At 36.5% G+C, this 27,999-nt stretch overlaps 1 protein-coding gene across 3 annotated transcripts in view; it reads right to left on the bottom strand.

The window, feature by feature from the left end:
• Positions 1 to 19,450, bottom strand: part of SLC13A1 (solute carrier family 13 member 1) — a 31,560-nt gene extending 12,110 nt beyond the window's left edge. For 2 of the 3 annotated variants that reach the window (XM_072921160.1, XM_072921176.1), the window contains exons 1-12: positions 19,407 to 19,450; positions 18,587 to 18,658; positions 14,298 to 14,431; positions 12,386 to 12,514; positions 11,480 to 11,616; positions 7,462 to 7,649; positions 6,801 to 6,858; positions 6,645 to 6,711; positions 5,993 to 6,156; positions 3,243 to 3,362; positions 1,965 to 2,063; positions 1,774 to 1,875 (exon numbers count right to left, since the gene is read on the bottom strand). In XM_072921160.1, the coding sequence (XP_072777261.1) occupies positions 1,774 to 1,875; positions 1,965 to 2,063; positions 3,243 to 3,362; positions 5,993 to 6,156; positions 6,645 to 6,711; positions 6,801 to 6,858; positions 7,462 to 7,649; positions 11,480 to 11,616; positions 12,386 to 12,514; positions 14,298 to 14,396 (1,163 nt within the window). In that variant the 5' untranslated portion in view covers positions 14,397 to 14,431; positions 18,587 to 18,658; positions 19,407 to 19,450. The remainder of the gene's footprint in view (positions 1 to 1,773; positions 1,876 to 1,964; positions 2,064 to 3,242; positions 3,363 to 5,992; positions 6,157 to 6,644; positions 6,712 to 6,800; positions 6,859 to 7,461; positions 7,650 to 11,479; positions 11,617 to 12,385; positions 12,515 to 14,297; positions 14,432 to 18,586; positions 18,659 to 19,406) is intronic. The other variant, XM_072921170.1, reaches the window with a different exon arrangement.
• Between the last annotated feature and the right edge of the window lie 8,549 nt (positions 19,451 to 27,999).

The raw sequence follows: 27,999 nt of genomic DNA, 5'->3' as shown, positions 1-27,999 counted from the left end.
CTGACCCTATGCCCCACTCCTTTATTTTCACTAAGAAGTTGGTTTTTTTTTTTGCTGAGAAAGTATTAACCTAATTTACTGGTTTTATGCCTGCTAATATAATCAATTGATAAATTAAAGCTATCTAGAAATAGTCAAGGTATGAATAGTAAGAAATGCTTTCTTTCCTCTTAAAGTGTGTAAGGAAAGCTTTGTTTCTCTTCAGGTTGCCTCACCCAAATTACAACATAATTCAGCCTAATGTGATATGACACACGCTTGCAGTTCCTGCCAAGGGCAACATTAGAGGGCGTCCACAAAGTAACATCCCTGTGCAGAACCTGTAACCCTACTCATTTTTGAGAATGTTCTGTTTTCTCTACCAATGAACAAAATCCTCAGACAATGATAACCAGCTTCAAATAGGAATATGTAGCTCTCTGGATGAAAAAGAGTAATTTGAACCCTAAGTCCCATGTTTGAAAGGTTGTTTACAGTGCCTGTATTTCAGTTTAATATGTACCTCATTAAACAATGCTGAGGGAGCACTGGGTGTTAATAGGAAACAGGAAGAGAAGTCAACCCAGCCTGATTGCTTAGCTAGCTAATTGTTTAATTAGGTCACCACTCCAAAACCCTTTCAAGAGTATAAGGTTTCATATGAGACAGTGATCATCAGCTCTGCTGTTGTTATAAGGGAAAAACAAGTGTTCTTCAATTTTTTCCTGATGATTAAAACTAAGCAATTTTTAAACAATCTTAGTTTTAATACACTTTTTAATGGTATTTTGTGCAAAATAATTTTGTGATACTCTTTAAATCTTTGAAGTGCTACAATTATTTCTTGTGACACTCCCTCCCAGACTTTCTGGAAGAGCACTGGGAAGGTGTGTAAGTGGTGGAAATATACTTAAAGAGAGAAGGCATGAGGTATGTGTGTTCACATGTCATTTATCACAAATGCACAGGAAAACAAAATGGAAAATTACCCTTCTAGTCTAGAAGGGGCCTTTGGATTACCCAGTAATAAATGTTAAACCCATAAGGACCTAAACAGCATTAAGTCCCACTTGTTCCAATCCTGCAACTACTTCCCACTACTCCAGAGCAAAACTCGAAAATTTATCACAGAAAAACAGAACTGAAATTACAGTAATTTCAGCAAGAGAAAAGGCAATATCACAGTAATATAAGGTCCTGTAAGACTGATTGATTACTTAGGGAAAGAAATCCCGGTGATCCTGGAAAAGTTGCAGCAGAAGGCAAAAAAACCCCTATAATAGTTCTTGACTTTTTGGTGTTCAGTTGAACTATGACTTTAAGGGAGCTATGCATGAACAGACAGTAATTTGTACCATTAAGCTCAGCTGTCAAAACAGGGGATGTTGGCCTGCATGCATTTACGTGTGCTGTTACTAAGGGCCGTAGATCAAAAAATTCTAACCAGATTTATTCTTTGAATTTCACATTTGATGAGGAAGTGAGGTACTTTGGCATCAATTGTTATGCATTCTCCATCACCATATTAAGCCAAAAATCTAGCAATAATCCCTCTTAGGAGGCACTTTATTTTATCCTATAACATGTTTTACACATTTCAACTATTGCTCAGATATATATGTGAAGTTTCTGGAGTTTATATTCCTTATAGACTACAAAAGTTTGCAACAAGTTTGGCCTGGGATATTTCTGAAATATTGATAGTATTTTAATTTTTGAAAATTGGTAAGAAAAGAAGGTATGTAGTTAAGGGACAGTAAAGTATTTGTTGGTTTATCAAAAGAGATCACTTACTTTGGGAAAAGTGAAGACCATCCTGGGATGAAGCCAGGATCTCTGGTGAACCACAGGAGGGTCATTAGAATGAACAGGACAAGTGTAACAGTTTCTGGGTAGCTATAGCAGAAGTAGAATGAATTATAAATATTCCTGAATTGACATTTAGATTTACCTGCTCTTGTTTGCAGATTTATAGTTTGAAATACCTAATTGGTCCAAGTTTCTTGTACTCCTCCTGAATCACCTGTGATGAGGCCTCTTCTCTAGCTGTTTTCTTCTTGCCACACTTAAACATGTTTTTTAAACTGGAATGTAAAGCAGCAATGTTGAATGATGAAATAATAGTGTATACAGAAAAAATGTCCAACCTTTCCAGTTACCAATAGCACTTGACAAATGTAAATTTGTCACTTTACAATGCAGTATCTCCCATTTAGTTATCACACAGCAAACTGGAATTAATTGGAGCATACTGGAATTAATTGACAATGCCCAGTGGGAGACTGACAGAGGCAGCAACAAAGTGCGTTCTGTTGTTGACCAGCTCATTTAGCCAGGAAGGATGAAACTTTAAACATGTGAACAAATTGAAATAATCATATATATAACTCTCTTTAAATCTATGGCTTTGCTTTACTTTGTTTTTGTATGAAAAGGTTTTTATCACACGAGTAACTTACATATTGATCAGCAGGGTATTTGCTACAAGCCAGGTTTTCATTCTTGGATAAGTCTCTTACACAATATTGAAAAGAACATCATCAAAACAATCACGAGAAATGAAACAATAAATGTTCACATATAGGGTGGTAAGCATGGGAGGAGTCTGCTTAAAACTAATCTCACTTTTCATGTCTTGCGCCACAAGTAGCCATGTAATTTTGGAATATTGGGTCCCACCTATCTCTCCAGATGTTAGTGAACACATGGAGAACAAGGCTTTGAAGAATCATCCCAAAAGATGTATTATCCTCTCCAAAACCATAAAAGCCCAAGTTGTGTGGAGAAACAGAAACCCTACCATACTACCACATATAAATTTAGGATAAGCAGGAGTATTTTACCTCACATTTACAAATACAGTCATCCAGTTTATAACAGACATTGTTCAAGTATTTAAACCAATGCCTCACTCCAATGAAGGATGTATTCCTATGACTCTTCCAGTAAAAAAAATGTATACGATTTCAGTATTCTTTTGTCTTGCACACACACACTGATTAATGATGATGTGTGTATACTATAAAGGAGGGAGTCCATTTGTGGGATGGACTTTTCACACTGGGCTGAATAGTCCAGGATTCTTATTTTAGAAAATTCTTGTTCATCTGGAGATTGAGTCATACTAGTCAAGGTCACAAAATCTCTGCTGCTGCATTTTCTTCCTATTGAGCCTATTAAACTAAGAAGCAATATCTATTCCTGGTACCAATCATCTTTTATATCAATAACCTTTAGTTTTATTGATTATACCATTCACTTACTCAAACCCAAGGAAAAGCCACTGTAGCCAGAGCCAGGAGAGCAGCAGAATAATAACTGCAATAGGGATGGAAAGGATAAACCAGGATCCAAAATTGATGCACTGGCAACCTGGGTAGCGTCTGCATAAAAGCAAAAAAAAAGTTTAATTCACCTTCGCAAAGGAATGAAGACTTGTGAGAATTACCAGAAGGTGCTTCTATGGGAGAATATTTCTGGCTGGCATCAGACTTCAGCATGAGGTGGTTTGTGGTATCCTCTTGCCTCACCCTCCCGTCCTCTCTCTGGTCATCATGACCACTACAGGAACCAGCTGTGCCAGTTATTTGGGCAATGGATCAGCAGCAGGTCTGGGGCTCTGACACATGCTGAAGTGTGTCTGAATTGAGTTCAGTAAGCAAGGGAGGGCCATGCACAGCCTAAGGGCAGTTATGACTATAAACAGAACTTGAGAGAAAGGAGTTTTTGAGATGAGACTTTGGCACAAGAAAATATACTCAAATGAAAAAGCTCCAATGAATATAGAAGACAACAGTGGAAGCAACACTGAAACTTGTATTGTTTAGACTTCCATAAGTGATTCAAAACTGATCAAAGTCAAAATTATTATTACTAATTTCCATAAATGTTCTTTGGCCAGGTGGATGATGTCTCCACTCACCTTGTCTCTGTGAGGCTGTCTCAATCTACTGTTTGTAAATGTGGGTCATTCAAGCAGAGATCTCCTTTCCATGTGCATTTAAGAAAGGGGAAGGGCTTTGTAAAGAAAGAAAATTGCTTTACTGCTCAACAGTAAGGCAAAGAAATTGCTTTACTGTTGAATTTAATTGATGCCAGATAGACAAAAAAGGCAGAGTAAAACCAGCCTGCTTTCCAATTTACTTTATGAACAGAAGTTACTCTTTCTTTGAGATCTTCTAGCTCTACTGAAAGAGCTTTTAATGCTAGAAGTGAGAAAATTCAAGTCTCCTTGAGCAGCTTTCCTTCTTGATGCAAAAAATCAGATGGAAGGGAAATAAAAATGTCCAGACAGAGGACATCCTAATGATTATTTCCAATTATCAGCCAATCCTTTGTATTTCAGGTCTTGCTAGAAGGAAAATAATTTTGATGATTCCATAGCATTTTGAGGCTTTAAGTGCTTATTATAAATGCTCTCTGAAGTACTGTGCAAATTTTAGGTTTGATCTAGATTTACTATGATGCTTACATTTATTGCAAATAAAGTGCTAGCAGGCACCAAACCTACACCCCTGCCCTTTTCTGGGGTGATGCTCTAAGTTGCAATTGTACGTAATGATGGGACAATGAAACTCTCAATATAACAATACAGAACATATAAAGCATTGTGCTGTTACATAATTTATTAATTACATGGCTGTTTTTTTATTACATGGTTAGCCACATCAAATTTTGAATGTAAAAATTCCAAGATAAGAAAGAACTGAAAGCAGTGTAGTATTGATCTAACATTTCATCACTTGCTAAAGTGTTTACGATCTTTCCTGAATTATGTGTGATAATTTCTTATTGAGCAACAAAACAAGCTCTTAAAAACTTTATACTAAGGAGTAAATTACATCACAAAATGTTAGTTTATTGTGGTCAGGTTCTACAATAATTTTGTATAGAGATAATATTTGTGTAAGTATTTCTAGTAATCTGAATATTGAAGTTAGGTACTCTTCATCTCCAGAGCAAATATTCCTCAGGCAGAATGGATAATCAGTTTAAATGTTTTTTAAAAACAATCTATTACATTGTTCTGATTGGATTATGCACTATTGTTGGATTATCTACTACAGGTCTTGCCTGAAGCAAGGATGGACAGGACACACTGATTTATTTTCTAGACCTATTTCCTCTGGAAAATGAACAAGTGTGATTGATTTTAACAATCCTCTTTCTACAGTGATTTAGTGTCAATAACAGTAAACTCTTTGCAGGCAAACTCTACAAATGCTATCAATAACTGGTCTTCAACAATTTTGTCATGTGCTATACAAACCAGTGGATGGAGAACAAAAAAAGGATTTTGCTTTATTTTGTTTTATTTCAGAATTCAAGTAGGACTATTATTACTGGCAATGGTAATTGGCAGAAGAAAAAATAATTATCAGCAAGAACTATTGGATTCCAAGGGGTTTGGAATGAAATTTGCCAATTTTCTTTTCAAAGCAGTTCTACTTAAGAAAGAAAATGAATATTGAAAAATGCTTTGGAAAACGTAAAACATTGTTCCATTGAATGCAGTTTCAGACTGCTTTGAAATTATTTGCTTTTTTGTTGATTAGTGGACCCAGATTTCTCATTTCCACAGTGCTTAGCCTCTTGAAAGTCTCCTGATGCTCTTTGCTAAGCTGATTAAACTTATTTCCTGCTGTAATTAGAAATTAGTAACAGATCTTTAGATAGTGCTTGTTCTATTCCTGCCAAGCATTGTTTTTTTTTCTAAGAAAAATCTTCTTTTCCATGTAGGTATTGAAACAGTAAAGTGCTACTTAACCAAACAATGGTCATCTTGTTGCATGAGTTCCAGATCACTTTTAGACTTTCCCCATATAAGGCAAATACAAACATGCAATTTTGTTTTATCTCAGTAAAAAAAAATTAAGAAAAGCAATAGAATCAAATAAATCAAATCAAAGAGCAGGGTTTCTAATGTGTTTTAGGGGGGCCATGTGAGAGCTAGAGAAAGCAAGTTAAACTTCTGGACTAAGAAGAATAAAAATAATATAATATAGTTTCTTACGAATTGAAGTGCTCAGCAAAAATCAGATTAGTCGATGTTCCTGTGATTGTGGTCAGTCCTCCAATGGTAGCAGAATAAGCCACACATAAACACATCACTTTGAAAATCCCACTGTATTTGTCCTTTCTGCTTTTTCTCTCTGCTTCAGCAGGTGGAAGGTTCTGCTTAGAAAATATACACCAATTAATGTATAAGAAGGGCTCATCATCAGGCACAAAAATAGAATTTGCAGATATCTCAGAAGAGCCAGACAATTTACTGCCAATATAGCTGTCTGCAGTGTGGCTTGGTTTGCAGTTACACTGATAATTCAATTATTCATGTAAAGGAAAAGGAAGCAGAGTCAAATCCTGAAGTCCCTTCCCTGATCTTAGTTTTTACAGAACTGCCTCTGTACAGACTGATACATACACACATCTAATATATAGAGTTTGTGCTCTGGTGAGGTTGCTTTAACTTGTGTAAAATGGAGGACAAATCCAGTAATGAAATAGCTATATAAGCAAAGTATGTACATGTGTCTGACTACAGGTATATTTCTTATTCACATGAAACCAGCTTCTTTGCCACTTGTGCCATTTGAGATGTGACATAGAAGGGAGATTTAGGTTAAAATAAGTTTCACTGCATAATAAAAAGACACTTTAGGTACCTGTTCATTTCCTTTTTCATTTTCCTTTTCAATTGTGCATACAGTACTACACACATTGTTGTTATATCTGGAAAAACAAAGGCATGTATTGTAACAAACAGATAGTCTATTTAGATGGATTCTTAGAACAGAATTAACTAAATTAATAACAATTACCCATTAACTTGTTTTTCTTTCTCTTTCCAGTCTGGGTTTTCATATTCTCCTACATTTTCTGTAAGACAGTGATACAAAGATAGAAAAGCATTTAAGGGAGTAGAACTGGAAAGGCTCCATCAAGATGTCTCATCCCATGCACTCACTTCACATTATCCCATCAATACATTTGCAAGCACCAGTCGAAGATACAGTTTATTTATGCCCTACTCCTTCATGACTCTTCAGAATCTGAATCTTCTCATGAGGAGAAATATTCCTAATTTACAATCTAACTGTGAAGGTAATCAGCTTAGTTTCTGTTGTTCTTCCAACATCTTCCCTATAGTTTAAAGAGCTCTTTTCCTGTGCTAACATTTGAACCTTAGGATATCTATAGCCTGGAGTCGTATTTCATTCCAGCCACCTTACAAGGCTGATAAGAGAGGCTGATAAACCACCCCCTTCCTATCTCCCCTCCTCTCATCCAGCTGCCACCTTCCGCACCTGTTCAGTTTTAATTAATCTTTGTGATCATGAGAAAGCTCACACACAGTATTCCAGGAGAAGTCTCACAGGGAAGCAGGAGGTGATGCCAGTACTTCTCTGGCATTTAAGTGTACTTGCAGTGTTCCTTAGTGCCCAGTGAGGGTGCAAAGGCAGAGCAGCAGCGTGTGCCTACCGTCCAGCTCCAGGGCTGGGTTGATGGAGCCATTGGAGCAGGACATCTCCAGCTCATCAGCTTCTGCTTCAGCTCTGATGATCTGCTGGGCTACAGCTTCAACGATTGGCATCACCATGGCAGCAGCAGAGGTGTTGCTGAGCCACATTGACAAGAAAGAGCAGCTAACCATGAAACCCAACATAAGCCTGGAATAGGAGAGAAGAGTCTGTGACTGCTACAGTAACACCTCCTATCTATTTAATATAAATGAGAACTTTGTCAACAGGAAAGTTGAAACACTGAAAATTTAAAGCTTGTAATTCTGAGAACATTTTTTAATTAAAATTGTCTTGATCTGAAACACTGAAATGATCATATTTTGGAGTTTCAAATATGCTTTAAAGTGAAGCAGAAACAATAATACTTATTTACAGAATTATACTCTATTTGAACCATCTTTGAAGAAAGAGCACCATGCATGTAACAAATTCAAATGTGAGTTAAAATGGCTACACTGCTGATGTTATTAATCTCATATTGTACAGTCTAGGTCAAAACCCTGTAGTTACCACTTAGACTGTTAAGTTCTCTAGCTATACTGGTTCAGTTGTTATAGGAAGAAATATTAAAAATTCAGAAAGAGATACAAAACTTAGTTCTTATTCAGAGCACCAAGACAAGTATAGGCATTATTTGGGCTTCAATAAATGTCATCTTCAGTATTAAGTGGGAAAGGGAAAGTCATTATAATTCCTTAATCTGGTCTTGGCTCAACTTCTTCTCGTTTATTACAAATAATAATACACTGAATTGCATCAATGTCTGAAAATTCAGACATTACATGTCGAATCTGGTGAAGTTGGATTGTAAATTTAGAATACAGGTCACAATGTTGTTTTTAATGCATTTCTTGGAGTTGGAAATGTGAACAGTCCTCTTAACTCCCTGCTCCAAGGTTCTGTTACTGACATTAAACACCTGCCATACATCATCACAGCAAGAGAACTTAGTGGAGGGATGGTGGTGTTGCACCTTTCCATCAGAAGACATCTGTGAAATTTGTAAAATTCTTTGCCTTGGTCAGAAGCTTCACAAAAAAGTCAGTTTTACTTAGTACATGAAGCCATTATAGATAATATATAAAAATCATGTAAACATAATTTGATTATATAAAAATACCATCAAAATGTCTCTTATAGCCTTTCATTTCAGCTGATGGTGAAAACATTTCAAACTGGATTTTTCCCCAGTAGGGGAACCTTGTCTTCCCCTGTGCACTTTTAATTACAGTGATGAAATGATCTGTAGACCAGCATGTCACAGACCTGATTCAAGACAAATTGTCATCAGTAGTTTAAAACTCATTAATTTAGGAAGGTTTTGATTAGGTCCTCAGACATAAGCAAGGGAAGAATCGTGTTTCTTATGCAGAAAATACGGGTCAGAATAAGACACTGAATATGAATTTTCACACTGTAGAAAAATTCTCTTTTAGTAGGACTTGCAAGAGGATTTAAAAATAAAACAAATTAAGACATTCACTAATGTATTTTAAAACTATTCATCATAAATTTCCAGCATTAGATGGATTGATCATCAGGTTACCATTTGGTACAATGCGGTGGACTCTACTGAGGGACTCTAAAAGTAGATTGCAAAATTATAAAAGATATCCTGTTCTGTTTGGCCCCCATTTTTCAGCATTATTTTCCCTGTGGTACTGTTAAAAAGATATTATGTATGGAATTTTGGATAATTATTTAATTATATCCAACTACAAAGTCACTCTTTGTTTTGTAGTGCACAATCAGTATTTTATTACCCTTTCTAGTCCTTGCAGGTTGCATAGACATATTCACCTTTCTCTGCTAGTCTGTAGATGTTACTGCATAGCTCAAATGACAGAAAGCCTTTACACAGAATCACAGAATAATCTGGGCTGTGAAAACCCTTTATGATCATCCAGTCCAACCATAAACATAACTGCCAAGACCACCACTAAACTATGTTCTTAAGTGCAACATCTACACATCTTCAAATACCTCCAGGGCTGATGACTCAATCCTTCCCTTGGCATCCAGTTCCAATGCCTGACCAACCATTCACTGAAGAATTTTTTCCTATTGTCCAATCTAATCCTCCTCTGGCCCAACTTAAAGCCATTTCCTCTTGTCTTTCACTTTTCACCTGGGAGAAGAGGCTGACCTTTCCTTGGCTACAGCCTCCTTTCAGGGAGCTGTAGATAGTGATAAGGTCACCCCTGATCCTTGCTTTTTCTCCAGACTGAACAACCCCAGTTTCCTCAGCTGCTCCTCATAAGGCCCTCATGCTTCAGACCCTTCACCAGCTTCACTGGACTTGCTCTGGACTTGCATCATCACCTCAATGTATTTCTTGTAGTGAAGGGCTCAGAACTGAACACAGGATTTGAGATGCAGCCTCACTGGTGACGAGTACTGGGAGACCATCGCTGCCCTGATCCTGCTGGCTGCATATTTCTGATACACATCATTTTCTCCAGAAGAATATATAATGGAAAATCAGAAGTCTCTTGCTATTTTACTTTCACTGCTGCACACTTTATGACCTGCAGTCATACTGTGATATCTCTGCCCTGGGCTGGGTGGGGCTGCAGTGTGCGCAGGCTGGAGGCAGCTGAGGAGGGAGTGTGCAGAGAGCATCACTGTGCTGGCCGCGGGCACAGCTAGCGAGCAGCAGATGCTGAGAGGTGGGTAGATCACCAATCTACCTCCACTCATCATTTCATCCTTCACAGATCATTTCATCACAATCTTATCATCCCTTTGTCATGACCAGGAAATGTGATAGATCTGGAGTTGCCTTAGGTATTCTCAGATGTTGGCTTCAGGTTTGACTGTTCACAGCAAGTTCCCCAGCAACGTTCAGCTTAGCACAGCACACCATCCACTTGTGTTCTCCCTTTCAACATTTCAGTGTTCAAAAAAGAAGCCGAAATAACTAAACCAGCATAGCACAAGAATACAGCTTAAGGTAACAGGAGGCAGTAGAACAATGCCAGGAGAATTTTTTTCCTAACAGAAAGCTACCAGCTATCAAAAGAGGCAGAACTAAATCAAAATACATTTGATATTTAAAATTAGGTCAGTCAAATTACTGATGAATAGAAATAATCAAGCATTTTTATGAGAATGTCATTAGTTAAATCACTTAAGAGGTGTCTTATTTCTTAGACCTGGGGTTTCTGGTTTTCTGACCTTTTGCTTCCTTTCTGCTTCCTGGCAAGGTATCATGAGCTTGATGTATTCTGGGAAGCTAAACACGCTCTACAGATCTTATGAGAAGCCTTACTTGTACACTAACAGATGCCTCTGTCAGCCTAAACCTCTTCTGGAAGTTTGTAAAGCAAGGAAAGCAAGATTTTTCACTTCCAAAAGTATATGCTTATAGTGAGTAAGAAGAGAGTGATTTCGTTTACCTTATCACTTCATCCAGCTGAGGAAGTGCCTATCCTTTGATTTTTTTTTTTTCATAAGTAGACAAAGGAAAACAGCTTAAGTAAATGTTAATGTAACACTTTAAATTATGTTAATGTGTTTTTCCTTCCCCACCACCTGCTTAGTTGCATGATTTGCTTTTTCCCCCTTACTGTGTATTTGAACACTTTTTGTATTCTTGGGAATGTCCAGAATTTTGAAAACACTATCGAAATAAAAAAAATCAGCAGAGAACAAATTTTGTGTTGTAGGCATTGGGTGGGAATGTTCCAAAGACCATCAAGAAATGGAACCCCTATATTATTTACAAACTAATCATAATTTTTGTTCAGAAGGATCCTTATTATGAATAGAAGCACTTCAGGGAACTTTCAGTTAGAATTTTAGCAAAATATTAAAGTGTCACCTACAAACTATTCATAGCATTTTAAATATCTCCTTTGTTTGAGTAGAAAAGAAAGGCTGGATTTCCACTGTAGAAAAAGAACTAGGCAATTATTTCTGGAATACATAGCTTTCCACAAGTATTATTGTCCTTCAAGACATTGTTTAGCACATACCATGCAGGGTTGACACCCACCAGCATCACCATTTTTAAAGCCACTCTTTTGTGAAGATTCCATTTTTCTATTGACGTTGCCAAACAAATTACTCCAATCAGCAGCAGATGAAAGTCTTTAAAATAAGCAGATGCTACCTGAAACAAAATAAAAATAAAAAAAAAAAAAAAAAAAAAACAAAAAGGAAATTTAACCCATTTTTAAAACTAAATGGTGAATTTCTTTCAGCATTTAGTAATACTATTTTAATGAAATAAAGTAAGATTATATTATGAAATAAATACACTCTTTTTTTCTTAAAATGAAACTATTAAGGTCATTGGTACTGTTAAATTCATTTAACCAAATGAGTCAAGAATAAATGCACTAAAGTGCATATGGTTAAAACAAAATAAAAATAAAGCTTAGGATAAAACAGCCTATAATCATCAGTTGCATCTCACATACTTACTAAATCAGCAGTTTAATGTTGGGCTTTTTTACCTTTTTATCTATCCAGCAGGTAAAATGACAACTTTAAGCATAGACTTAGATTATGATTATCTGTGATTTCATCTCTTTGGCATGAAGGTGTATAGTCAGCAGTTTGCACATGGTGTCATTATTGTGACATTTTGCCTCTGTAATATTAAGGGTATTTCATAATCATAACTACCTAGCATTTTCCCATCTACTAGAATCTAAACACTGAGCCACCATCTAGAAGAATTTATTAAAGAAATTATTAAAAAAATGTGCACAAGTCCTGAAGACAAAGCACGTGAGCAAGTCTTGAGGCAAAAATATTGTGATCAGCACTCAGCAAATCCATGCATTTGCCTGACAGGTTTCAACATTAAGTGCTTCATTCTTTGGAGTTTTGATTCCTGATATGCACAGTATAAAACAGAGAAAAATAAGGCTTACCTGCTTGGATCCCATTATACCAAACAATGGGAACATAAAGGCAGGGAGCAAAGCTGAAACAGCCAGTGGCAAAGCTTCTGTGAGCCAAAAGATGGCAACTACAAACAGCGTGTATGCACATTCTGCTTCCTAGAATACAAAAGGCACCAGTAAAAACATGTGTCGGTCATCCAGGATAAAAAATCACAATTCAAAAAGTTCACCTCTATTAGTAGATTCCCCACACCTGAAAAAATGAGTCAAAGGACCTGCATTTAGGGTAGTTATTGTGTGCTGTTGAGAATCCTGCTGAGTTATGAAATACAGTCAGTAAAAAAAGGTGTAGAGAATTTTTTTCTAAGCGATAGTAAAATTATTTAAATTCTATCACTCAGGAACAGTGGGGAAAAAAGTCAGCTGCCTATTCCTTCAAGGACAATTAATCATCTTCTAGGTCATTCTGGAGCATTCTCATGCCATGAATTCCTATAAATCAAAAGCATTTTGCCTCTGTAAGCAAACCTTTAAGACTCTGGGGTACTCGCAGTCAATAACTGGTCAAATGTTTTCTCTCCTTAAGTCTTGTCATCAGTAGCAATAAGGCAAAAATATAATCTAACAAAAAAGTTATCATACAATACCGACACGAAACACAGCTGCTGTTTTTCAGGCTTGTGATTTTAGTGATTGTCTTATTTCAACTCCTTAAAACCAGGAGGGTTTTTTCCCCTTTGTTTATCTTCTTTTTTCCTCCCAGGAGAATAATTTTCAATACTGTCTGTAAAATGCAGCCCCAGACAAATATAATGAGGTGAATTAAATCTAGTTTCTTCCAGAGTATTAGAAATCTCTTTTGTGTAGCTTTTTATTTATATTTCTGCTTTCAAGGAAAATGGTTTGGAGCTCTTAGTGCCCCTGGTTAGGGTATAAAATTACTCAACAGCAGCAGAGATTATTTGTACTGGGAAAGGAAAGGAACAGCTTAATGATGAACCTTTGACTGGAAAATAACAATATTAAACCTAAGTCAGTTAGCTGTGGCTATAATTTCTTTTGGGGAAGAAGTTCTGTTATATATGAAACAATTTGAAAATATCCATTCACCTAGCAAATGTTCATCTCACTTAAGTCTTATCATATTAAGAATTTCCCATGAATTTCCTCTCAGAAAGGAAACTGAACTATTGGAACTGTGATGTGAGAGTGTGAAGTCCATTGCCTTGTAACCACCATCTAACTGTGATGCAAAGAATTCTGAACCAAATTTTCATGTATTGTCATACATAGTATGTATGATAACACATCACAGAATTCCATTTCATTCTATATCATTCTGCTGGCATCAGAGCAGTACCAAATAGAGTCACTAATAACATTGTTAGATAGCTGTTTCATCAATGTGGAGTTGTCCTAAGAGTTAGTGAATGCCAGAATTTATTTCAAGTAAAATAAAACTATAGATTTTGCTCTAATTAGGTAACAGAGGGAATTTTTCAGATCACTGAATTCAGTAATTTCCTATCAGATAACATAAAATGTGATGAACTTAAAATCCTTTATTAAATAAAAAGTAATTACAGCTCTTTTCCTGACAATTCTTCTCCATTGTCCATCATAAAGAGCTCTTTAAAAGAGTCCAAAAAGTAATAATCAGAATAAAATTTTCAATATAATCCAGATGTAGTTAGAAAACAAATATGTGATTCAGAGCTTCTTGCATTTAGTACAGAATTTTACATTGAAGCGGTCTTCTCTACATTTCTGTGAAAATACACTGAGTTGACAAAAAAATAATCACAATGCAAATATCATTATTCATTCAAGGTCCTTTCCAACTCAAACTATCTGTGATTCTGTGAATCTGAAAAGGTCTAGTAATCTCAATCTTTACATACAGGTGCATAATAATTATCTCTCCAAGCAGGTCACTTACTTTGGTTTTGATGATAAGTGGAAATGGAAGTAAAAGCAGCGGGGTGAGGACAATGAGCAGGAACCTTCGGTAAACCAGGAGGTAGCTAAGAATCTTCATGGTTGATAGCTGTTAGATGAACTTTCCTGAAGAAACTGCCAAAAAACATGTCTGACTTTAAATAGCTGACTCTGATTAATATTTTTCCAAGCTATCACCTTTAGCCATTGCTAAAGCAGGCCAGTAAAGCAAGTTAAAATTAAATCTGGATCTTTACTGTTTTAGTGAGTTTATTAACAGTAGGTTGATAAGATAAGTGTCCGCCTTAAACCAAGGCTAGATGTCAGTCCTCTCAGGACTTTCTCTCCCTGCCCTTCCTCATAACAAGTTTATGTAATTAATACAGGTTCTAGACAGTCAGAAAAATAAAACCTTCTGATGCTTTCCCAGTCACTGCTGACTTCCATAGGAAGTCAAAACATATAACATACATAGAACATATGTTCAAAACCAGTTGGGGCATTTATGTGAAATCATAAGAAAGATCATTTTATTAAACGGAATTAAAATTTTTTCATTGTCTTCTCTATCTATGGAGATATTAAAAACTTCCTAGGACAAGATCCTGACCTGAACTTTGCTCTGCTTTGAGTAAAAGGTTGGACTAGATGACTTGCAGAAGTCCCTTCCAGCCTCAGCCTTTCTGTTACTATTATCAGTCTATAATCTAAAGTATATGAGAAAAACATGGCCTTTTTTTCTGTCTGGCCAGGCAGGGAATAGCTCATTTTCTCTTCTCACACAGAAAAAGGGTAAGTTCTTTTTTATGTACATCATACAAAGTTTTGAGGAAGTCTAAAAGTAGGAGATTTTTTGAGACAAAAGTCAAAAATAAATAAATCCTTTTGCCTGAATTCTCCCTTTTGTCAATAAAAAGAACACTTGGTACTGTCTTTGTAATACAACAAAATAGCATCACATAAAGAGCAGGAAAAGGTAGGAAAGAAGCTTGTACACTATCTATGGGTGAAGATTAAAAGGGGGAAGAACACTTTGTTTTGTGCTCAGAATCTTACATGAAGCAGAAAATTGGAAGAGGAGATAGATGAAGAGTTGAGCTGCCATCAGAACTATCCAAAGGACAGGTAATAAAGGTAGATTTTTGCTATCCATACAACCTTTTGATTATAATTCCATGTGTCAAGGTACAGGCAAAGGAAGTGATGAGATTGTCGGTGTTGAGTACACACTTCTGGTTTCATGAAGGCAGGACTTTGGCTATGGGAAAGCAATATCTCGTATCTAACTGTCAGCAAGCAATTGACCGAAAACCCAAAGGTGGGAAATAAACTGGAGAAAGAAAAATTACATAACAGCCTTGCTACTGGGGAATTGGGTAAACAGCTTTGACACAACCTAGGGAGATGAGACTGAGGCTTCATTGGAAGATGATGTAAGGGATTAAAGATGTTCAGGTGAACTGGTAACTTTTGAAAGGGGCTGCTCTAAATATATAAAGACAAACTTGTTTAAAGAATTCAGAAACAGAATTAGGAAATCTTCAAATATCCAAAAACCAAAAAAGAATTGGGTGAGATCTGGAAAAATCTGTGCTATAAAGGAGTAACAACCATTTAGACTGATAAATTCAGAGGATTGTGACATGAAATATATTTCAGTTGGAGAAGTCACAAAAAATTTCTATTAAAGTATCAGTCAAATTAATTTTAATATGAAAAATGGAACTATAGGGACAGTAATGGTGGGAGCAGTGAATATTTAGATTTAATATATGTATTCAAGTCATAATTCCAGAAGAAATTCACCCATAATTCATGGGTGATAATTCATACAGTAATCTGAGAACTATTTTAGAATATATTTGAATATATTTTGTTATTCCAAGTATTTGAAAAACTTTGGAGTATTACTACAAGTTTCTAGAAAACTGATCAGACATAAATGAAAATTAAATATGTCACATGAACTCAATTTAGTTTTGTTTTTTCTTGGAACAATTCACTTAGTGATCAATAATGTAAATTATATGCATTTTATTTTACTTCAATAAACTTTTTAGATAAACTAAGAGCAAGTCAGAGATAAGCAGAGAAGAAATGCTCTAGGGGAAATTATGCCTGTGTGCACAAGTTATTTCTAAAAAGTTCTTCTTGAAGAGCAGTTGAAATTGTTTTGAAGATATTACGAATGGCATCCTTAAGAGGTCTATTTTGCTTAGTTTTCTAGCTGATATTTTTGTTGATGTTTTTGAATCATAAACTAGTAATCAGCAGGACAAAGATGAGACCTTCTAGCTGATACTAGACCATAAAATTTGCTTTTTCAGCATTCTTAGAAATCACTGATATAGCAAAATGCTGCATGGAGATAGAAGTCCAAAAAAAAAAGGAGAAAAGAGACTTTCAATACTAATTCAAACAAAATATTGCTGAAGTGTAGAAATTGTCCTCCATAATTAAAATTGAAATTCTCAAAACTGTCTGCAGGTTCCTGGTCAGCTATCAGAGATGGTCAGGGCAGAACAAGGAGTTACCTCCTACACTGAGGAGGTTTCCTTCCAAACTTATGCTGGGATGCTTCTGGACAGTCAAGCTCCTACAGGTAACTTGAGGATAGATTGACAGATAGATGCTCAGCGAGAGAATAAATTTGCAGTGCACTAAATTTAATGGTGGAGAGCTGAAGGCTTTCTGAAACAATGGAATCTGGGACAAAATTTTCCTTACAGACAGGAAGAAGGAACGAGAGGATATGCAATCCTGCTTAAATAACTTTAAACATACAGCTCTGCATGTGAAGATAATATGGTCTTAATGTGATTTGAGACGTTACTCAATGATTATGAAAAAAAATTATAAATTCAATTTGAAAAATAAGGACGTATTTGCATCACTGTAAAAAAATTTAAGAGAGGCAGAGTTTCTAGGGATAAAGAATATTTCTAGTTATGCTACCCAGTTAGCTGGTCTGGGTCAGTATTGATTCCTTATTCCCTAGCCTTCTTGGAAAGCTAATTTATTTTTATTATGTCTTGAGTTAACTGTGGAAATCCCTTGCGAGTTTTCACAATAGTTGAATTTTCTGGTTCATTTTTTCAGACCTTAGAAAAGCCTGTAGGAATGGTCCTTTTATGCCGAAATTTTGTGTAGATAGCTGTATTTACAGCTTGGTTGAGGACTGCTATTTCTCTTTAATACTTGAAGAAGGCCTTGTGCGCTCCAAAACATAGTTGTGTGGGACAGCAAACCAGAAGAAAAAGAGGAAAGAAAAATTCATGTTGTTCCAAAGTCTGATTTTTCAATAAAACAAAGGGAGATGGGAGATCCAGTTATGGGGAATGAGATGGGAAGAGGGGTATCACCACACCCCAACAGATATAAGGAGACAGAAATCACATCCCCACTGGTTAGCAGACAAAAAAAAAACCAAAAACTTTCCTAGGCATTATGAGTAGAATGCATATTCCAGGACTCCCATACACTTGTGAGCTCTTTCTCCTGAGTGATCCAAGAGAACTGTTTTGACTGAAGCTCTGAGCAACAAGCTGTTGCACTGATCAAGCAGCATATAGTTCATGCAGTCCCTGTGGGCCACTCCAGCAGGACCAGATGAGAGAAATGCACTCCATGCTACTGCCAGGAAGCATGACTCCACTGGAGTCTCTGGCAGAAGGCACCTGCAGACACCCAAGGTCAGCAGTGTCAAAGGTGCAAGGGTGTTGGAGCCAGGGCTACAGGGCAATTTGCTCTAAGACCTGGGCACAACTCATGGGTAATGTGGAAGAATGGAGATATCTGTTGTATGTCCCAAGGACATCAAACCCTAGGGGAAAATAAAATGTGATTTTATTTCCGTATTATAGGAAGTACTATGTCGAGAATCACCTGAAGCAATGGAGAATGAGCCCGGCAAGAAGACAGGCAAGCACTGCAATGACCCAACATGAGCCAAAAATGTAACACAATCTCTCCTGTCCTGAGCAACACATGAGGCCAAGTCATGCATCACACAACTCAATGGACATTTCACTAATATTTTACAGGGATGATCCATAGACTATGATAATCACATCTGTATATATATGTATCACATGACAGGAGAGAGAGTGGCACTTAGTAAGGTTGTATTGGATAGTGTAAGACTTGAGCGTGGCATACATTGTATGGACTAAGGGCTACAGATTGAGATGGGATGGATGGATTTTGCTGCATTTTCATGGCAGTCTGTCATGGTGCTAGTTTGGACCATGTGATGTTTTGAAAATGTGACTAAAAATGTGGATAACACACCTGTGTTTTGGTTATTGCTGAGAAGTCTTCCATGGCATCAAGATATTCCCACTCTGCCTCTCAGGGAGTAGGCTGAAGGTGTACAAGAAGTTAGGAGGGGACACAACAAAGGTAACTGACACAAACTGATTCAACAGGATATTTTCTGCCATATAAAAACAGGTTTAGCAATAAAAACTAAAGCAGGGCAGGTGGGACAGGTATTTTGGGATGAGAGACATTGCTCAGAGCCTGGCTGGGCATTGACCTATTTGTGGGAGGTGGTCAGTGTTTACTTTTGTATTAATTTTTTATTCCATTTTATTATTCCTCTTTTTCTTGCTTATTAAATATTTTAACCCTCAGGTTTTCTCACCTTTGCTCTTCCTATTGTCTCCCCTGTCCCACTGGAGTCAACAGCTGAGTAGCAGCATGGTGCTTAGCTGGTGAACCAAGCCAACCCACCACACCTTGTCAATGGCCTTGTAAATTACAGTACCACTCCCCATCTTAACTGGAGTTAAAACCCCTTGGATTATCAAAGACAGTGTGGTAATATTACCAGACCAAGAAGAACATTTCAGTTAAGCAATATTTCCTGAAAATTTCAAAGCATGCAGAATTTAGTACAATGTGCAGCAAGGCAGGATCCATAGAAAAGTGAAAGGGGAAGAAAAAAAAAAATCAGTATTTCCTTGTCAAAGGTTGATCATTCAGGATTAGCAGGATAAGTTTACAGACTGAGATAAGTACTATATTAAAGCAGCACTCTAATAGGAGGAAGGTTTTTTTACACCAATATATGACTAATTATAGTAACAGAAATACTGCATATACTTACAAGAACTGGAAGATGAATAAGGTATTACTCAACAGGAAGAAATCTGTGGAAAAACAGGGCAAAGGAACGTAATAAAAGAATCTTAAATACGTTTGAAGGATTTATGCTTCTACAAAATTATATTAATTATTTTCAAAATTATAATTATTGATAACAAAAAGGAGAAACATTACCAAAATTGTTAAGTTTTTTTATACAGAAAAACTTGAATTCTGAATGTACTAAGTTCTGCACTGTAGGGGAAAGAGAAGAAAGCTTCAGAAATGGCTTGGGTAAGCACTGCTGTGGGATTTACTTCTGATTTTACACTTCCATATCTAAATTGGTCACCATAACCTTTGTTTCACAATCTACAGATAGATGGAATACTCCCTCCCTGCTCAACTGAAGTTCTTTAACCAGGCTGAGATGAATTACAGGGTGTTTTTCTTCACTGACTATAAAGCCTTATTCAAGGCATCTAACTTTTAGATGTCTATGGTAGGACAGGCTTGTTTTATCCTCTGCTTGTTTGGGAAAAAAATTTAAGAAGCTCTCTGAAGTTAAACTACAAAAGACCTGGAGCACTGAGCAAAGAAACAATTTTCTTTCCTTTGGTCTTAGGGTTTAAGCAAATGGATATAGCATGTACCTATCATTAAACAAGATTTTATCATTATTTTCAACTTCATTATTTTGTTGAAGAATTAGCTTTCAATCCTTATCACTGAAAATAAAATTGAAACCATCTCTAATTTTATTTGTATATTAACTTCCCAGTGGCTGGGATCAAAGGGTTTCATCATTGCCAGAGAAAAATTAAATGTCTTTAGTACCCAATACTGATCTCCACCTTTAGAAAGATGCCATTGAGAATAAATTTTCACTAAATAGCATGAAAATTAATTCAAAAGCACTAATTCCCAAAGAATTCGCATGTTCTTCAAAGATTTTAACAGGCACAGGAAATTTTGCCTGTTTCCCATTGTTGCTGCTCATTATTTTTCTTCAAAAACATAAAAGCTTTTGGAACTGAAAATTCTATTAACATCCCCATACAGCATATAGAGAGAATTAAATGCTCCTTTTCTTTCTCTTTTTCTTTTTCTTATTACGGACGTGAAAGCAAAGCTGCACTGAGTGCAGTTCCACAGTGCTGGAATTGGATGTGTGGTCACATGCCCCACCCTGAAGTTTTCCAATTTCTAAGTACCTATCCAAGATGATAACAAACAACTGCTCCAACAACTCTAAATGCTCTAAAAACTAGGTTAATAAATATTTATGGAACTTAAATTGTATTTTAAACTCTGTTTTTCCTTTTTTCAAAGTATTTCCTAAGGAACAGACTCTTCTAAGCTTAGCAGAATGCTATCAGAGACTATGAGATTTGTATAGAAAATGCAGTAAAGAATCAAAACAAAAGTACCTTCTGGGAATTTCAATAGCATAAAATTTTGAATAATATGTGATATTTATTTGCAGATTGATCATGGAGACTTTGGAGGTCTCTTAAATAATTTGGGTGTTGTATTCCTATATTCCTGGCCTGACATACTAAACACAATAGTAAAAGAACACCTAACCCCATTTATTTTTATAATATTCCTTTTATTTCTCTTTCTACACTACAGAACAGCTGAGAAAATTCTCTTTGAAAGAGATCATTGACATTTTTTGGAGAAGTAGTTCACAAAAACCAGATTAAATCAATTTTCATCATATTATGAGAGAAGAAACACATTTTATACCTACTTTCAGTCTATATTGCTGAATGGAAAAAATCTGACATATTGAATACACTTCCACACTCCTTACTGCATAAAAGCAAACAAACTGAAAAGAAACAAAATCCAATTACTCGACACTGAAAATTTTAATGAGCAAGAAGTCCATTATTCATTGTAAACGTGTTCCTTTTCACTTTGAATAGAAACACACTGTACCTAAAGTACCTTAGTGTCGTGATTTTTCAAGATGACCTGTCTTAGAGCTATTTTCTTTGAATCAGTTCAAGGGTTCCAGAAATCACTATATATTCTTCCAAGTTTCTGAAATGAATTACTCTCTTCCAATGATGCTAGGTAGCACAGAGGTTCTCCAAGATTCTCATTTATTCTGGCTACTCCATTCCTGTGATAGTTCCTACTGGAATCACTGCCCAGTGACACAAAGGAGAATTTCCAAGACATAAACTACATGTAAGCTTCCTGCTCATGAAAAAATGTAAAAGACAAAGAAATAATGGGATTTTAAAACAATAAAGGGCCTATATATGTGCTTCCTATACTTGACGCACACCTTGAGAGCTTAAGAAGTCTTAGTTATTTGAGATTCATTATACAAACTCTGTCTCTACATCAATCTGCTTCTCTCAAACAGCTCCTTGGATAATGCTTCCCTTCACCTTTGAAGCAGCTGTAAGCAGTTTTACGTCAGAGCTGAAAGCAATTTAGCTTCATCAATGAGATCTTGTGCCTACAGCAAACAAGTTCTGCTTAGAGTTTTTTCTGGATGGAGCATGACATTAACCAGGTGAGTCAAATTCCACATACTCAGAACCCATCCTGGACACTTGTCAAGCAGGCCTGCAACTCAGCTTCCACAGCATGTTATTTTCTTGGCCAGGACCTCTCTGTAAGTACAGTCCTCTCAATGAAGGAGCTGCCATGCTTCCAGTTTGTCCAACGGAGGTTTTCTCCACCCTTATTCCAAGGCTTCACTGAATGCCTCAAACTCCCGTACATGGTGTCCAACGTGCACTTTTTAAGGACAACAGACACATGTCTTCTGGCAACTGACATCTGCCATATTCTGGCAAATTTCCCGTGCCAAAAAACAGTGTTGGCTGGAAAAACCCTGAAGCCTTTATAAGCTCTTCATCTTCCTGCATATTCTGCTCATCGACTGAACAGGCAATAATACCATTCTGTAAGAGACATGTCTTCTGGGTTGCTGTCACGTGCCCTTGGTACAAAGTCACAACACAAACCTTGAAGCATTTATAGGCCTAATTTACCATTTAACATTTTTTTTCACTCCTTAAAATATGGCTCTATGTTTATTCTTGTTGAATGACATGTAGTTGGTGCTGTGTGAACCCAAAATTTAACCTGCAGTGGATCTGCATGGACAAGCCTTCTTTCCAGAGGACACACTCTCACAATCTGGGAGAGTTCATGTGCACATTGGAGTAGCTATAAAGACAGAACTGTTTGTCTTGCACCATGACCTAGTTCTCTAACAGCACATTTTTCAGACCTCTTCCCACTGAAATGTGTACATTCCTCATGAAAAGATAGAGATTGTGGTAGAGTTAACATAGATTTGTAAGACTTAATTTCATAAAGTGCTAATAATATTCCTCGAACTTAAAAAACACCGGCCTGGTAATGAATTTCAAAGTGTATGTGTGAAAATAGTCCATAATTGTCAGCAAAAGATCTGAATTGCAAAAAAACTAGGCCTGCTCTGATAAAGTACCATCCTATACTTTTGATTTTTTCCATTTTGGAGGAGGAATTCTGTTTTAAAATTAATTTCATTATATACCTCCTAGGTAAGAATTTTAACTTTCGGAAGTCTATACATTCAGGGACAGCTTGGATGAGCTTTAAAAGACCTGGTCTAGTAAAAGATGTCCCTGCCCACAGCAGGGGATGGGGTTGATGTTCTTTAAAGGTCCTTTCCAACCCAAACCATTCTATGCTTGCTTTTATACAGAATGCAAAAGCAGCAGGAAAAAATTTTGCCTACAGTGGCACTATAAAAGGTGTCTTTGTTGGCCGGGGATTTCCCTTCATGACAGCAAAATCTTTTATGTGGACTTTTATCAAATAAAATGGGAGTCAGTAGTACCATAATGCCTGTTGTGACACAGCATGAGAAAGAAAAATATTTAAATCCTTTCCCCAATCATTTGCTAGTTTTTTGATTTTTAATTATTCCAGGTGATGACAGAATTGGAAGTGCTAGAATTACGCTTCTCATAATTGATGTTGTCTGTGTGATGATGACATGCTAATGTCATCAATCATGCTGGCCTTTATCTAAGATGTTTAATCAGTTGTGCTATTGTTGAGAAAATATATTAATCAGCCAAAACCATTAACTTAGAGCAAAGTTAAAATTAACTTCCTTGGATAAATTTATTCTGGTGAAACACAAAATTGAATAAAGGTAGTTTTTCAAAATTTTGTAGGAACTTTTAATTGATAGATATAACTATATGAAATTTCTCAGTGGCATAGTTATTCTAAACCAATCATTCCTAGATTTAATCTTATTTTTTTCTTTTTTTCAAATTACTAATGATTTTAACAGTTTGCTTCCTTTAGTAAAATACATTTATATTTCCATTTTATCAATACACTTTGTAAGTTCTCACATTTTTCCCCCAGGTGATATTTTGTTAATCAAGTTTCTGCATAATTTTATTGTATCATTTGGAGATTTTTGAATTCTTTATTAGATCTTCTCCCACCTTGACCTTCACATTAAAACTTTGTTCTTCTGAATAATATCTGTTTGTCATTAATGTCCGCATGTTAAAAAATGGCATGAATAAATGCATCTTATAATGTGTAATGTTTGACTTCAAAATACGTCTGAGTTTAGGGGAAATTTTTTCTGTCAGTCTTCTTATGTATTCTTTTTTTTATAAAGTTTATCAAACTGCTAGAAGACCTCATCCACAGTTTACACATTGACAGCAATATATTTAGCCAACCTTCAGTTCTGCTTTCCTTGTTCCTTTCTTAAATTTTCAGTCATTCTTTTTCTCTCTTGGAACTTTCAGTGATCAGTTTATGATCACCAATAAAATTGTTTCAGTAATTTTTTTCTGTAAGGTCCTGAGAATACTTCATAGCCAGATCAAAGCTGGGCTAATAATATTCAAGACATTGCTTTCTAATCTTTCACTAATTTTGGACAATAAAGGTACACATGTATTTACTCAGGGATTCTTTGTAATCTTAACTTTCTCATAAAAACTTTCTATTATATCTACCATCAAAGCAAACCACACAAGTACTCCTATTGCCCCTTGTTGCTGCAAACAAATTCAAATGGCCATAAAACTGACTTGTGAAGCCTTGGAGTTAACTGTACATATTCCTCTTTTTCCTCATTCTGTCAAGACCTAGCAAAGACTCTCCAGCCTAGGGTTGGCAGAGTGTCTCCTACACTACCAGGACACCCAGCACTTTACTGGCAGCAAGTGTGGGCTCCTAACATGCCCCAAGCCAAGCAGTACAAGGAAAATGGGCCAGGCTTAAGGAGAAACCTTCTGCTGGAATAAGAACATAAGGTACTAGTACACATTTCACATCTCCAGACCCATTCAGCATGGCTGAGGAAATTTCTTGTTTACAAAGTTAAATTTCAAGCTGAAACTGCAGCAATGAGAGGAGTCTGTAGCCAAATAACCTCCACCAGGGTGGAGTAGAAGTGGTGAAGACAGTAACTGCTCTCCTCTTCATGCCTATATCCATGTGTATGTATTTTACTACCTACGGAAATTAATCACTGAATATTACGGTAGCTGTGTCATTAATAGCATGTCCTAAGAACAGTCCAAAAGTCAGAAACAGTGCTGGAATGTTTCTATCTGCATCTGCCTTGTCCCACTGTTTACATTGCCCATGCCCAAGGCCTATGCCTGCCATGTTAAAGAAAGCTGAACTCTGAAGAGTAAATTCTGCATGATAATAATGTATTTTCATATATTACTTCTTTTACTATGGCAGGAATTCTCTGAGGGAGTAAAGGAGAGTCAGGAAAAAAATCACCTGAAAAATTATTTTTGAAAAGGTCATGAGATGCAAACTGACCAAGTGCAAATTCTCTTATATCCACAGAATTACTCTGCACAAATTAGTATGCCTCCTTCTTAATTTGAATAAGGAGCTTTCATCAAGTTCGGGAGCAATCCTCTTAATGTCTCATGATTTAGGCAACATGAGACTTATACACCATGTTGGAATTATTTTTCTTGCAAAAAATTGATTTCTTGTGGGATGAAAATCAACCTCCTAACAAGAAAGTATATTTGTATCTGTAATTTAATCAATAGTAAAGGAAAACATGTATTTCAAAAAAACATATTCCAGTGAATAAAGACTAAAATTCAGATGTGAAATCACACTAAAAATCCCACTTTGATTCCTGTAATGTTTTCATGAAATTAATACAGAAGAGAAAAATGTTAATCAGTAATTACTTAACTATTCATATTTTCTTTAAAAATAGACCAAGCTCAAGATCAGGTCCAGAGTTGCACTGAACCATATTTTAGGGCTTTTCTAATTTATTTCATTTGAATTTGATTCAGTATTAAATTCTAACAGCATGAAAGTTCGGGGAGCACTAATCATGAGGTTTGACTTGCACCATCCCCTTCACCTTCTTTCTGAAATAATTACCTTTTTCAGGTTCAAAGCAAGCTCTAAATTAATATTGTATGGCCATTCTATTTTTGTGGAAAGAATCAGACATCTTAAATGAACTTAAGAGGATCTATTAAAAAATGCATAAAGATGCAATTACTTTGTTATTAGATGTAATTCTGAGTCTCCTGCAGATCCCTGGAGCTCCCTGATTCCAAGCCAGCCAGCTCACTCACGTGAGGCTGAGCCCTCAGCCTCCAGGGTCAATGGGCTCACGCAGGTTTACATCAGTGGTGGGCAAGGCACTGGTGGGCAATCACAATCACAACAAGTGATTTCAACAGAAATTTAGGAGATGGCTTTGCAACACATCAGCTATTAGCTCTGTGTGGCAGATATGAAGCAGGAACAAATGATAGAAATAGATTATTTCATATCACTAAGAGCAATGCATAGAAATATGTTCAGGTGGCCAGCAGATGCTCCCAAAGCCAATATCAGCTGAACAATTTAATTTTGAAACACCTCATGACTTAAAAATAAGTGTTCTGCCTCTCTTAATTTTCTAACATGGAAGAGGCTTTTGTTTTGTTTTTTTTTTCTTTTAATCTAGTTTCAATCTGATAAAAAAACAAAATAAGTTTATATATTAACAGCTCCTGTGGCCTGGAAACATACAACCTTTGCCAGCCCTACTGACCCACTTGCCTGAAGGATCTGCTTACGTCTGGGAAGTCAAATCACCAGATCCAGTGGGTGTGAAACAGGAAGAAAGTGGCAAAAGCATACTTTATGGGTCAAAAAACCTGAAATATATTTTATGTCTTACAAACTAACAGTATTTTTTTTTAAATTATCAAAAAGTCTTCATTAGCTGTATATTTCAAAGTCCCAGAAAAACATGAAAGACAAGAAGGAGAGAGATATAACACCACAAATATGTGAAGTATGGAAATGTGGAATTCCTCACTGGAATTAGTTATGGAGTGACATCAAACACTGTCCCCTCTAACTTAGCTTCAGGTCACTACCTCTTAATTACCTCTTTGCAAAGATTAACAATCAGCCAATTTACATATACATAGCTCTGTAAAAGATTTACAGGTTTAAAAGGTAGGAATGAGTTTCAGGTATCCTGGCAAACTTCCCATCTTCATGGTTCTTCCAAATCAAATCCCAGTATATGCTCTCTTCCTCACCACCCCTCTCCTCCAAAGTAAAATGAAATTCATCCAATAGTGGAAGTATACTTAAAAATACCAGAAAAAAATTGTATTTTATTCTGACTTTTTCAGAACAGGGTCACTATTTTCTAAAACATATCCTGTGTGATTGTAACGTTACTTATGAAGAAGTTCAGGGTATATAGTTCACAGTAAGAGATGTTTTTGTGTACTGCTGGGTAGAAGGGCACAGTAGCACTGGGCTTCTATGGGCTGGATTAACAGAGCAAACTGAACAGCAGTAGCTCAAATTGGGCTCTCAGCCAACTCTTGGATACACTTGAAATAAATTGCCTGCATTTCAACAAAATTATCCTTTCCTCTACTTTCCTGATGTGTGACACAGTAACTTTCATGTCAAAAAACCATGCATAACACTCGTGGTCAACATCCCTTATGCTATGAACACTGTTTTCTACCTGATTTAGCAGTTTAAGATCTCTGTAGAACGCAATTATTTATCAATACAAAGGAAATACTTCTTGAAAACAACTTACATTCCCAGCTATGGCACTCAGGGCCAAATTGATATAGAGCCAGCTGTTTGGGCTTTCTCTGTTGTAACCCCTGATGAGGGCAATACAGCTCCCTTTTTCTGTCTCCAGTAATAAGACAGGCACAACTTAATGCTGGCTCATCCCAAACATCAGGTTGTCCTATGGGACACCACCAGGCTCGTTGCTTTTCCCTGAGAAGAGGCAGCTGCTAATCAACAGCAATCATTGGCAAGCAGGCACATTCCTCCTGCCTGCCCAGAGGTGCCAGTGTGGAGCAGAGGCCAGCTCTGCAGCCCTGGTCCAGGGCAGGGCTTGACCTTCAAAACCAGACCAGTCTCTTCTGGCTGCTGAGATCAGGACAGTTTGGAATAGAGATTTCTGCTGTGTCAACAGCCCCATCAAGGGGCTCCCATTTCACTTTGGATTCGTGGGCACTAGCTAAGTGCAGATAGTAAGTGCTGCTAACCCACTGCAGCCAAGCATGCAGAGTGGTCATGGTGTCTCT

Source organism: Taeniopygia guttata, chromosome 1A (genome assembly GCF_048771995.1).
Source record: "Taeniopygia guttata chromosome 1A, bTaeGut7.mat, whole genome shotgun sequence".
Classification (NCBI taxonomy): Eukaryota; Metazoa; Chordata; class Aves; order Passeriformes; family Estrildidae; genus Taeniopygia; species Taeniopygia guttata.
The sequence above is the reverse complement of the archived record's forward strand: the minus strand, read 5'-3'. Positions and strand labels throughout refer to the sequence as shown.